Raw genomic sequence first — 13917 nt, 5'->3', positions numbered from 1 at the left:
CACAGTCAAAAAGCCATGAACAACTTTTGACCCCCAAAGACTTAACCACTACTACTACCAGTAATCTTTTGTATATTATACGTATCATACTATATTCTTAAAGTAAGCTACAGAAAATAATACCATGAAGAAAATTATAAAAGAAATTACATTTCCAGTACTGAAAAAAAAAAAAAAATCTGTGTGTAGTCAGTGCACCCATTAAAACTCTTTTGTTCAAGGGTTCAGTATAATTCTATCATTTATTCCTCATAATTCTTTTTAAGTTTGGTCACTTATCTGTAGTATACGTTATACCAAGGAAGGTCCTGTTTAGAGCCATGTATTGAATTGTGTGTCTTAGTCTCTTTCACTCCAGAACAGTTCCTTTGTCTTTCCTCGACTTTCATGACTTTTAACCTTTTGACGAGTAAATTCCAGTAATGTGGAATGTCTTTCAATGTGGATTTTTCTTAGGCTTCCTTATGGTAAAATTCAGACCATACATGTTTAGCAAGAGTATCACTACAACCTACTCTTTGCATCCTATCATGTGACCTACAATTTTGATTTGTCCCCATACTGGTGATGTTAATGTTGGCCACCGGAGGTAGTATCTGCCAGGTTTCTCGCCTGGAATGTTAACTTTCCACTTTCCAATTATTTAGTATTTTATGGGGAAGTACTTTGAGACATGTAAATATCTCCTTTCTCAGACACCCTGTGCCAGGCCACCTCTTCTGCAGATGACTTGCCCCCCTGCAGGTTCTGAAAACCCCCACTGGGCTATTCTTCCCCTGTGCAGATGCCTCCCTACCCTGTTCAGGCTGTGATACTTCATTATTCTATACCATTCACTTTTCAGGGATGCTCTCACTTGAGCTCCAACACTGTGCAGGGTGACTGTCCTACACATAATGCCTTCCCCATTCTAAGCTCTAACACCTCACTCTGGACCCCCACAACTCCATGCCTCTGTTTCTAGGACTGGGAACTAAAATGTTGGGGATGAGAAAGAAGAAAGGAAGAAGGGCTCCACAGGTCTTTTATAATCAACTTGGCAAGCTCTCCAAAGCCGGTTCTCATTGGAATTGCATCGAATCGGCCAACAGTTTGTAAGGAAAGACATTTCTTATACTGATTTTTCCAAACAACTAGTCTTTTAATTATCTAAGATTATTCCCCACAATATATTGTTTTTTACTCGAGTGTTTTATCTGCAGATTCTTTTGGATTTGGTACATGCAGTGACATATAATCTATAAATAGTGGCATTTTTCTTTCCAATTCCTAGAGCTTTCATTTTTTTTCTTTCCTACTACAAGAATGACGTTGAGTAAATGTGAGGATAGTGAGTGTTCATGTCTTCTTGAAATTGCAACATGTAAAAGTAGTTTTCTATAACTATGTAGATAGTGGGGTTTTTAAAAGTGTGCGTCTTTTATTAGTCTCTTAGTTTGCTCTTGCCGTTTACAACAGATCACCATCCACACAGTGTCTTAAAGCCACACGCATTTATCTCACATTTTTATGGGCCAGAAGCTAAGCAATGGCTTAGCTGGGTCCTTTGTTCAGGTTCTCACAAGGCTGTACTCAAGGTGTCTGCTAGACTGCGCTTCCCCATTTGGGTGCTTCAACGGGGAAGAATCTGCTTCCAAGCCCATTGAGTTTGTTTATAAGAGAATTTCCTTGTGACCGTATGACTGGACTCATTTCCACAGCTCTTTGCTAGCTGGAGGCTAGTTGGAGGCTTAGGTCCTAAGCGTTCCCAGACACTTGTCTTAGTCTTTTTGGGCTGCTCTAACAAAATACCATAGGCTTATGAAAAAAAAAAAAAAAAGTTTTATTTTTCACAGTTCTGGAGGCTGGGAAGTCCAAAATGAAGGCACTGGCAGATTCAGTGTACAGCGACGGCCTGCTTCCTGGCTCATGGACGCTGGTCTTCCTGCTTGGCACAGGGCCAAGGGAGCTCTCACAGCCCTCCTTTATAAGGGCACTAATCCCATTCATGAGGGCTCCACCTTCGTGACTTCATCATTTCCCAAATCCCCCACTTCTAAATACTATCACGTTGAACATTAAGAGTTAACACATGAATTTGGGTGAGTGGGGACACAAATATTCAGCCTAGAGCAAGGCTGTTCCTTGTTCTTGGCCACGTAGAATTCCTCAATACGGCCGCTTAGTTTAGGAGGCCAGCAAGGAGAATGTCACTTCAGCGAAAGCTCACTCCTCCTTGAAGGGTGTTCACGTGATTAGATCAGGGTTGCCTAGCATAATCCTCCTTTTGATTAACTCTGAATTAACTGAATTATGTCTGCAATTTTCCTTTACATGTGCCATGTTCTAATAGCTAGAGTCAAGTCACAGATCTTAAGCGAAAAGATTTATAAAGAAAAGGTGACAACACTAAAGGGCAGATACTATGGGGTCACTTAGGGTCTTTCTGCTACAAGTATATTAAGGAAGTTCTCTTATAATACTAGTTTTCTAAGTTCTGTCATGAATGAATATTGAATGTTAAAAGATGTTTATTTCACATCTATTGAGATAATTTTTTTAACTGTTTATTTTTGAGAGAGACCAAGCAAGCCAGCAGGGGAGGGGCAGAGAGAGAGGGAGACAGGATCTGAAGCAAGCTCTGCGCTGACAGTGGCGAGCCCAATGTGAACCCCACGTGGGGCTTAAACTCACATACTGTGAGATCATGACCTGAGCCTAAGTTGGATGCTTAACCGACTGAGCTACCCAGGTACCCTGAGATAAGTTTTTAAAATATTTGTGAATGGGGGGAGGGGCCAAGATGGCGGAACAGCATGGAAGTTTTGTGTGTGTCTCCCATCCATGAAATACAGCCAGGCCAACACGAAACCATCCTACACACCTAGAACACTGATTGGAGGACTAACACAACAATCTGCACAACCCGAACCACAGAATTCAGCAGGAATTTACCCCAAAAGAAAGAGCATGAAGAAACCACAGCCAGGGATTTAATCAACACAGATACAAGCAAGATGTCTGAACCAGAATTTAGAATCACGATAATAAGAATATTAGCTGGGGTCGAAAATAGATTAGAATCCCTTTCTGCAGAGATAAAAGAAGTAAAAAATAGCCAGAATGAAATTGAAAATAATACAACTGAGCTGCAATCCGGATGGATGCAGTGGCAGCAAGGATGGACAAGGCAGAACAGAGAATCCATGATATACAGGACAAACTTATAGAGAATAACGAAGCAGAAAAAAAAAAGAGGGAGATGAAGGCAAAAGAGCATGATGTAAGCATTAGAGAAACCAGTGACTCATTAAAAAGGAACATCAGAATCATAGGGGTCCCAGAAGCGGAAGAGAGAGAAATAGGGTTATTAAGGTTATGTGAGCAAATGATAGCGGAAAACATTTACAAAACCTGGGGAAAGACACAGACATCAGAATCCAGGAAACACAGAGGACCCCCATTAGATTCAACAAAAACCGACCAACAAGGCATATCATAATCAAATTCACAAAATACTCAGGCAAGGAGAGAATCATGAAAGCAGAAAGGAAAAAAAAAAAAAGTTCCCTAACCTAAAAGGGAAGACAGATCAGGTTTGCAGCAGACCTATCCACAGAAACTTGGCAGGCAAGAAAGCAGTGGCAGGATACATTCAGTGTGCTGAATCAGAAAAATATGCAGGGGCGCCTGGGTGGCTCGGTCGGTTAGGCGTCCAATTTTGGCTCTGGTCATGATCTCGCAGTTTGGATGCCTTTTATTTCCTTTTCTTGCCTGACTGCTTTGGCTAGGACTTCCTCTATCCTGTTGAATAGGAGTGGTCAAGTGGGAAACTTTGCCTTGTTCTTGAACTTAGAGTAAAAGCTTTCCGTTTTTTACCACTGCATATGATGTTGGCTATGGGCTTATCATATTGGACTTCATTATGTCCAGGTGTGACAATTCAGTACGCACTTTGTTGAGAGTTTTTATCCTGAAAAGATGAATTATGTCAAATGCTTTTTCCTCACATGCTGGGATGATGATATAATTTTTTTTTTATCCTGTTAATGCGGTATATCAAATGTATTTATTCAATTTGATTTCTGAAGGATAATTTTGCTGAGTAAAGTATTCTTGATTGGTAGTCTTTTTTCTCTTAGCACTTTGGATATGTAATCCCACTGCCTCCTGGCATGTAAGGTTTCTGCTGAGAAGTTGTGAATAGCCTTATGAGGGTTCACTTGTAGTCACATAGTCTTTCCTCACACTTTTTCATTATTTTTACTTTGTTCTCTGCTGACTGGATAATTTGATAGTTCCTGTCTTTAAATTCACATTTTTTTTTGGTTGATCCATTTCCTGTCAGTGATCACTCTTGCTTTTTTCATCTCCTTCATTATACTCTTCAGCTCCAGGATTTTTGTTTAGTTAGTTTTTACTATGTCCAGCTCTTTGTTAAGCTTCTCCTTTTATTCATAGAGTGTTTTTCTGATTTTACTGAATTGGCTTTTTGTGTTTTTCTTGTAACTCACTGAGTTTCCTTAAAACTGCTATTTTTGAATTCTCTTTTGAACAAATTACAGATCTCCATGTGTTTCTGATTGATTATGGAAGATTATTGTGATCCTTTGATGGTATCATATTTCCTTGATATTTTATATTCTTTGTAGTTTTGCATTGCTGTCTTTGCATTTGAAGTAGCAGTCACCTCCTCCAGTCTTTAATGACTACCTCTTCAGTGTGTCCAAACCTGATTTTTTTGCTCCAGTGGGATGCTGGAAATTCTCTGCAGGAGACCTGGTTTTCCAAAAAGCCTCTCTCATCCACGGGTGATTATCTTAGAGAGTGTTTTCTAGGGAGGGCTTCCCAGATGTGGCTGAGAGGGAGGGGCTGGAGGCACTTTATGGGCTATTGCTAGGTCCACAGATTAGACTGTAGTATGTCAGCCTGTTACCTGATGCACGGGTAGGCAAGACTTTTCCTCGGTCCCTTGGAATATAGTGCTAGGTTCCCACAGCTCCTGCAAAGGCAGTTTTGCCCGTGGGTGGATAAGATGCCAGTTTGTTGTAGGTCGGGAGACGCAACAAGGTACATCTTATTCAACTATGATACTGATATCGCTCTGACATATGGGTATTTTAAAAGAGTTTTTCCCCTAAGATATTTCACTGATTTCTCCTTTCTTGTTATATGGACCTCATGCTACTTTAAAACTTTGTTGAAATTAAGCATTCTTATATTTAAAAGCAAAGCCAAAAATAGAGCACACATCTAGTTATTACTCCCATGTCTAAGAGTCCCTGCCTTTAGGCAATGAACTCTAACTTTTTAGTGTAACCTTCAAGTTTCTTCAGAATTTCTTTCCTGACTGATCTCTTACTACTTGCTTCCATGTATTTTATGATGTTTTTCCAAGTTCCTAAAAGCTTATACTTTTTCCTTTCAAGGCACCTAGATGCCATCTGTGTAATCTTTGTGCTCACATTCTAATCTCTAAGAAAATGGTTTTCTCCCGTTTCTTTCCCTGGTGACCTCTGTTGTTTATTTTCCCTCTTCAGTAAAGCCTTTCTTGTCCTCACAGCTTTTCACATGTCCATTCTTACAAATCACATTGTATTCTAATTGTATATTTACCTGTGTTTGAAGCAACAGATGAGTATTTCCTTGTGTATGGTTGGTACTTCAGCACTGTTCTCTGAATTAATCAAATTAAGTCAGATGGGTAAAATTCAGAACTTGATGAAGATTGTCTTTTTATTCTTTATCAGTAAAATTATTAGAAAGCATTGGCTTTTTTATGGCTTTTTAATGACTTTGCTTTTTAAGGAAGGAACCTGGTTTACATATGAAGAAGTTAAAGAAAGGTGAAAATGAAAAAGGGACTTCAAAAGTATCTGTGATCACATCAGTGTTGCAGAAGGCAGATTCCCTAACTGGTGGTCCACTACAAAAGAATGATTGCAGCCATTTCATTGAAAAGGATCAGCAAGAAATCAGGTAAAAATCTATAAATTCTTTATGTGCCTGTGAAGGAATTTTAGCAGTGATTACCTTTTGTGGAAATAAAGTGCTGTAGTGTAGGTAGGTCCAAGCTAAAGCAAGAAATACTCAACATATCAAACACACTGCTTGAAAATTTATGATGAAGGTAAGTGACTTTGTCAAGGAGCAGTTTCAGTAGTCACCATGGAAGCATGGAAGATGAGTAACTGTAAACAACTCCTTAGAGCATTTATTTGGGAAAGGTAATAGAGAAATGGATGATAACTGAAAAAGAATGTGAATTGCAAAGGCATTTTCTTTCTCTTTTTATTTTAAGATGGGAGCTTTTAGAGTGTGTATTCTGTTGGAAATGATCAATAGAGATAGACATGGTTAGTTAATTTAATATTGTTTGCTTTTCCAAACATTAGGAAGTTTGTTGATTGTATTACATTATCTTTTAAAGATTATAGTAATTGTCTTTAGTACTCTTATTCATGTGATTTTGTGCAAGAAGTTGGTTTATTCTGAATTGGTTCCACAATGGGGTATTCTCATACAATTGAATATGCAGATTTAAAAATATATATGTATGTTTGCAAGTGTGTATATATATATTTATATATATATTTATATATATATTTATATATATATGGCTATATAATTTCTGACATGTATGTATATGTATATTTATTATATGTATATTATATGTATAATAGACATATTGTATGTATATGTATATGCATAATATACAAATTAAATGTATAATTTCTTATATATGTATATATAAGTATATGTGTATAAGTTCTATATGTATATATTTGTATACACACACACACACCCTTATCATAAATGTATGCAAACACTGAGGCCATTCTGAATAAAACTAATCCTTCCTTGATGCTTTTAAATATGCAGTGCCTTTGATAATATCACAAATAGCTATGATTTTGTTAAGGACTTTAAAGTATCTGGTTCTATTAACTTAATATTATTTCGGTTCTGGGGAAAGGGGAAGATTTTGTTCATTTACAATTGGAAAATAAACTAGTAATCCATAACAGATTATTCCTTTTGGACTAGAGAGCTCTAAATTACAAAAACCATGCTTCCTGTACCAACAGTGCCATTGACACAGATTGTATGCTCAATAAGTATGTGTTGAATGTGGGAATAAACAGTGGAATGGATGAATGAACGAATGCCTGTTGAGGAACTTCTCTAGAAGAAGCAAATCTTTAGTTTATTGAAAGTATATTTCCCATCTTGCCAAGTATAAAGTCTCTTAAAAATATGTAAGATTCAGAAATTGTTATATATCACTATAGCTAGAAATCGAATCATAATATAGATTCATTTGCTGTCATATTAGTTAGAAACACTGGAGTATTACTTTAACCACATAGTATAAAACACATGCTTTGAAGGCACATTCCTGGGTTTGAATTCAGGGTCTGTTTTTGGCCAGCGACGAGGGCTTCTTGGGCAAGTCCCTTCGACTTTCTGTGCCTCATTTTCTTCCTGTGTAAAATACCTAATATAATAACCTACTTCATAGGATTGTTGTGGGGCTTCAATTACCTTGAAGACATGTAAAGTGCTCATAGTAATGCCTAGAGAGTAGCTGCATAGTGACTCTTCAACACGTTAATATCATGATTGTTAAAAAGGGGTTCTTTCATATAGGGAGTTAACTTGCACTTTCCAAGTAGGTTTTAGTGCCAGTAAAAGCTTATTTTTAGTAAAATGACAACACAAACAATGGTATCATTCCTATCAAATAATGCTAGTAGCATTAGGATTTTCCTTTGCTTTTTTTAGTTTTTACCTAACGTTAGTACTTTGTTGTGCTTGCTTCAGCAGCACATATATTAGAACTGGATACACCTAATCCTTTGTTAATATTAGCAGTAGTATGTTTTCGATATGGTTTAATGTTACTCTGTTGTTTAATCCCCTTTGTAGAAAATTAGTTTCAAATGCAGAGATTTTATATCAGAAGCAATAGGTTTAGATAGGCTTTGTATTTTAAGTATTTAATATTTGCCTGAAAAGAATTGTTGGGTTTTTTCAGACCTGCAAAGAAAATTTCTAAGAAAAAGAACAAGGTAAGCAAAAGAGACAATGTAATTTTATTTTATTTATTATTTATTTTATTTTTATTTTATTATATCATTTTGATACATATTTGTTAGGAATATTGTTCAGTGGCAAAAAATTATGAAAGATGTAGTGAAAAAATAGAAAATCTTCCTTTGTTGTAGAGACATTTGCTGTGAAAAAGTTACTTAGAAATACTAGCTATGGATAACAGTGTCTTTTTGATAAAAATCCGTTCTTTTAAAAAGTCTCTGTGGTTTCGCTTTTAAATGTTCATTCACTTATTTTTAAAATGTATTTTGAGAGAGAGCACGCACAAGTGGGGGAGGGGCCGAGGGAGAGGGGGAGAGAGAATCCCCAGCAAGCTCCATGCTGTCCTTGTGGAGGTCAACGTGGGACTCAAACTCAGGAACTCTGAGGTCATAACCTGAGCCAAAATGGAGTCGGATGCTCAACGGACTGAGCCACTCAGATGCCCCTGTTTTTGCTTTTATAAAAAGATGGCTATTTATCACTTCTCTACACCTAGTATATTTTATAAATATTTGGGGGACATTTTGAAATGGTATTATTCATTGGTAGGTCAAAAAGCAAATTACTTCTATGGATGACCTTGTCGGCTTCATTCAGTCATCTGAAACAGCTTCAGAGCATTGTGAGTTGTCTTACTCTAAGAATTTCATGTTGCTGATTGAACAACTTGGCATGGATTGTAAAGGTAGGAAGCCTTTTTACGTACATTGCTGTAGTAATATGTGCACACCTTGCCTACTACTGCACCATAGAGCACTGCTGTATTATAGAGCTGCTCATCTCAGAAATATGTTTTATATTAAAATAAAAGGAGAACTATTGTATCCTCTCAGCCAGAGAGTCGTCATTTCTACTGTACCTTTCTTAGTGGGAATGGCACATCTAATGTGTTTAACTCTGCTTCTCTTCTGTGCCTTCACCCAGGTCAGGTCATTATTTTTCTCCTAGATGACTGAAATAACCTCAGGAATGTTTTCCCTGCCATTCTACCTCCCAGGACCTTGGTCTACACTGCAACCATAATTAGTATATGTTTTAAAAAATGTGTCTTTCATCATGGTACCCCCTTGCTTAAAGCATAGCTATTACTTCTCATTGCTATTAGGTTAAAGGCCACAGTCCTCTGGCTTCATCTTGTATGGTTTTACATCCTTCTTTCCGTCTGTGTCTTATCCAATGTTTTAGACGTTCTTCCTGTGAAAGAGCTTTTTGTTTCCAACAGCTTTAGTTAGGTAAACTGCACATATATGAAGTGTGTCATTTGATAGTTTTGACATATGTTTACACGTATGAAACGATAACCATAATCCAGACAGTTAACGTATTCATCACCCTTAAAAATCTCATGTCCCTTTAGAGTCCCTTACTATGAAGCTGCCAAATTGTTTTCTAAAGGAGTAGTATGGTTTTCCATTCCCACCAGCAGTCTGTGTCAGCACCAATTCCTACATACATATTCATGAACACTTAGTATTGTCAGCTTTTTAAATCCTAGCCATTCGGATGGATATTTAGTATATATCTCATTATGGTTTCAATATACATTTCCCTAATAACGGATGATGGTGAGCATATTTTCCTGTGCTTGTTTGCCATCTGTGTATCTTCTTTGAATTGTCCAAATCTTTGGTTGTTTTAAAAATTTGTTTGTGTTCTTAATTGTTGAGTTTTCAGAATTCTTTGTATAATCTAGACACAGTTCCTTCTTATTTTGTTTTCTTTTTTTTTTTGTGGTTGTTGTTGTTGTTTCCACTGAGGCATTTTATTTGCACATATATATTACATCCCTAGAAAAAGAATCCCAGGATTTCCCCTTCTGTGTGTTTTCATCTTGCTTCTTCATTGTCCATGACTGTAGCTGAGGTGGTCAGTATAATGAAACCAAACTGAGCAGATTATTCTGCCATTTTTCTAGATCTTTGCATTGTCCATCAATTCTGGGGCCAGTCACTCCATGCTTGCTTAACCTGCCTGTGATTTCACAACAATTTTCCCAACTCTGTGATCATCAATGATTTTAAATTCACCAGTGTAACCAGTGTAACCATCATCACAGTTAGAAAAAGGACAATGTCTTTGGAGCATGGCCTAGTAAGAACCTGGAGTTTGCTTCACTTTTCAGTATTATGCTTTGGGGAGCATCTGCCATGACATTCACATGCATCATGATGGTGGCACAGAAAGATGGTGGAAAGAGCTAGATACAGTTCCTTTCTCACCTCCCTTTTTTTTGCAAGGTTTTTCTTCTCCCACTCTGTGACTTTTCCTTGTCTCAACAGTGTTTTTGAAGAGCAGTTTTTCTTTTTGGTGAAGTCCAGTTTACATATGCATTTGTTCTTGTATGATTGTTGCTTTTGGTTTTCGTATCTAAGAAATATTTGCATAGCACAAGGTCACAAAGCTTTTATCTCATGCTTTCTTTTAGAAGTTTTATAGTTTTAGGTCTTACATTTAGATCTATGACCCATTTTATATTCTTTTTTATTTGTGATACAGAGTATGGACACAAGTTCATTCTTTTGCATATGGATATCTAGTTGTTCAAGCACCATTTATTGAAAAGGCTGTGTTTTCTCCACTTTATGCCATTGTTCCTTTGTCATAATCAGTTGGCCACATGTGTGAGGGTTTAAGTATTGGTTCTATTCTGTCTCATTGATCTCTTTGTCCATCTTTGTCCAAATATTATGCTGTTTTAATCACTGCCAGTTTATAAGGATTTTTGAAATCAGGTAGTGTTTGTCGTCTTGCTCTGTTCTTTTCAGTGTTCTTCCGCTACTCTGGATCCTTTGCATTTCCACGTGAATTTTAGATTCAGTTTGTCTGTTTCTTCAAACAAACAAACAAACAAAAACCAACTCTGGTGGTCTTCTGGAATTTAAGTTTAGATTATGTTGAATCTACACATTTATTTGGGGATAATTGACTTCTTGACAATATTGAATCTTTTAACCCCTGAACAGAGTATATATCTCTCCCTTGATATAGGCCTTTTAAAATTTTCTCAGTAATATTTTGTAGTGTTTAATATATAGGTCTTTCTGTCTTTTATGATATTAACTGTGATTGTTTTTTTTATTTTCAGTGCAGTTGTAAATAATATATCTTAAATTTAATTTTTTTTAATGTTTACTCTTGAGAGACAGAGCATGACTTGGGGAGGGGCGGAGAGAGAGGTAGACAGAATCTGAAGCAGGCTCCAGGCTCCAAGCTGTCAGTACAGAGCCCAACGTGGGGCTTGAACTCACCAACGGTGAGATCATGACCTGAGCCCAACTGAGCCACCCAGATGCCCCGAAATTTTAATTATTGATTCTTTATAGCTAATATATAGAAATACAGTTGATTTTTGTGTAAAGATTCTGTATCCTCCAACCTTGATAAATTTATATGTATAGATATATTTAATATTAGAGAGAGTACATGAGCAGGGGAGAGGGGCAGAGAGAGAGAGAAAGAGAGAGAGAGAGAGAGAGAGAGAGAGAGAGAATCTTAAGAACTCTCCATGCTCAGTGCGAGCCTGACATGGGGCTCCATCCCATGAGGCTGGGATCATAGCCTGAGCTGAAACCAAGAGACAGACATTCAACCGACTGAGAGATCCATGTGCCATGGTAAATTCTTGTATTAATTCTAGTAGCATTTTTCTTAATTCTGTCAAATTTTCTATATAAGCAAAGGTCATAAAAATTCATTTTTAACTACTATTTTACTAACAATGGTAAATACTGTAGACTTGTAGCCAATACATTCTCTGTCACAACTAATCAGCTTTGCCATTGTACTATAAGAGCAGCCAATAGATACTGCATAAATTAATGGACATGGCTGTATTTTGATAAAATTTAATTTACCAAAACAAGTAACGTGGCCCACAGGTTGGAGTTTGCCAACTTCTATTTTTTGACCATGTCGTTGCTAATAGAGACAGTTTCACTTCATTTTCTATCTGGATGTCCTTTGTTGCTTTATCTTGTTTGCCCTGATTAGAACTGCTAGTATAGTGCTGAACAAAAGAAGTCATTCAGTGAATGTCATTCCTGTCTTCTTCCTGATCTTATAGGAAATGCATTCAGTTTTTCACCATTATATACAACGTTAGCTGTAGAGTTATCATGACTTGTTTCGTTTTGTTTTGTTTTAAATCATTTTGAAGTTCCCTTGTATTCCACGATTGCCAAAAGTTTTTATCTGGAATGGATGTTGAATTTTGACAAGGAACTTATCTACGGAGATGATCATATAATTTTCTTTTTTAAAATTTGTTATTATGGTGAATAACACTAATTCGTTTTTGAAACTTAAACCAACTCTGCATTTCTGGGATAAACCCCATTTGTTAACAACAAATTATCTCTTAGTGTATTGTTAGATTCCCCTCCCCACATACACACATGGCTGTAGTTTAATTAATTAATTAATTAATTAAATACAATTTATTATCAAGTTAGCTAACATACAGTGTATTCATTGTGCTCTTGGCTTTGGGAATATATTCCCATGATTCATTACTTACATACCACACCCAGTGCTCATCCCAACAAGTGCCCTCCTCAATGCCCATCACCTATTCTCCCCTTTCCTCCACCCCTCCATGAACCTTCAGTTTGTTCCCTGTATTTAAGAGTTTCTTATTATTTAACTCCCTATCTGTTTGAAACTATTTCCCCCTTCTATTCCTCCATGTTCTTCTGTTATGTTTCTCAAAATCCACATTTGAGTGAAAATATATATGTTTTTCTCTGACTGATTTCACCTCACATACTACCCTCCAGTTCCATCCATGTCGTTGCAAATGGCACGATTTCATTCTGTCTCATTGCCAAGTAATATCTATTGTATATATAAACCACATCTTTACCCATTCATCAGTTGATGGACATTTGGGTTCTTTCCATAATTTGGTGATTCTTGATAGTATAAACGTTGGGGCACATGTGCCCCTATGAATCAGCACTCCTGTATCCCTTGGATATACGCCTAGTAGTGCAATTGCTGGGTTGTAGGGTAATTCTATTTTTAATTTTTTGAGGAACCTCCGCACTGTTTTCTGGAGCAGCGGCACCAACCATGCATTCCCACTGACAGTGCAAGAGAGTTCGCATTTCTGCACATCCTGACCAATGTCTGTTCCCTGAATTGTTAATTTTATCTACTCTGACCGGTGGGAGGTGGTATCCCAATGTGGTTTTGATTTGTATTTCCCTGATGATGAGCGACGTTGAACATCCTTTCATGTGCCTGTTGGCCATCTGGATGTCTTCTTTGGAAAAGTGTCTATTCATGTCTTCTGCCCATTTCTTCCCTGGATTATTTGTTTTTAGGGTGTTGAGTTTGGCCAATTCTTTCTAGAGTACGGGTACTAATCCTTTATCTAATATGTCATGTGCAGATATCTTCTCCCATTCCGTTGGTGCCTTTTAATTTTGTGGATTGTTTCCTTTGAAGTGCAGAAGCTTTCTACCTTGATGAGGTCCCAAGAGTCCAGTTTTGCTTTTATGTCCTTTGCCTTCGGAGGTGTGTTGAGTAGAAGTTGCTGTAGCCAAGGCCAAAGAGGTTGTGGCCTGTGTTCTCCTCCAGGGTTTTGATGGTTTCCTCTCTCACATTGAGACCTTTCATCCATTTTGAGTTTCTGCACGGTGTAAGAAACGTCCTGTTTCATTCTTCCGCATGTTGCTGTCCAGCCCTCCCAGCACCATTTGCTAAAGAGCCTTTTTCCCATTGGATACTCTTACCTGCTTTGCCAAGGTTTAGTTGGCCATACATTTGTGGGTCCATTTCTGGATTCTCTATTCCATTCGCCTTTGCGTCTCTTTTTGTGCCGACAGTATACTGCCTTGA

At 37.4% G+C, this 13917-nt stretch overlaps 1 protein-coding gene across 1 annotated transcript in view; it reads left to right on the top strand.

Annotated features, from left to right (window-relative positions):
* LOC128776566 (uncharacterized) overlaps window positions 1-13917 on the top strand; it is a 153024-nt gene that overhangs the window by 103803 nt on the left and 35304 nt on the right. The window contains 4 exon segments of the mRNA XM_053901303.1: window positions 965-1094; window positions 5788-5958; window positions 8018-8051; window positions 8626-8761. Of these exon segments, the coding sequence (XP_053757278.1) occupies window positions 965-1094; window positions 5788-5958; window positions 8018-8051; window positions 8626-8761 (471 nt within the window).

This window comes from Panthera pardus, unplaced genomic scaffold (genome assembly GCF_024362965.1).
Source record: "Panthera pardus isolate Hobbes unplaced genomic scaffold, ASM2436296v1 HiC_scaffold_1, whole genome shotgun sequence".
Taxonomy (NCBI): Eukaryota; Metazoa; Chordata; class Mammalia; order Carnivora; family Felidae; genus Panthera; species Panthera pardus.
This window is presented reverse-complemented; position numbering and strand designations above follow the sequence as displayed.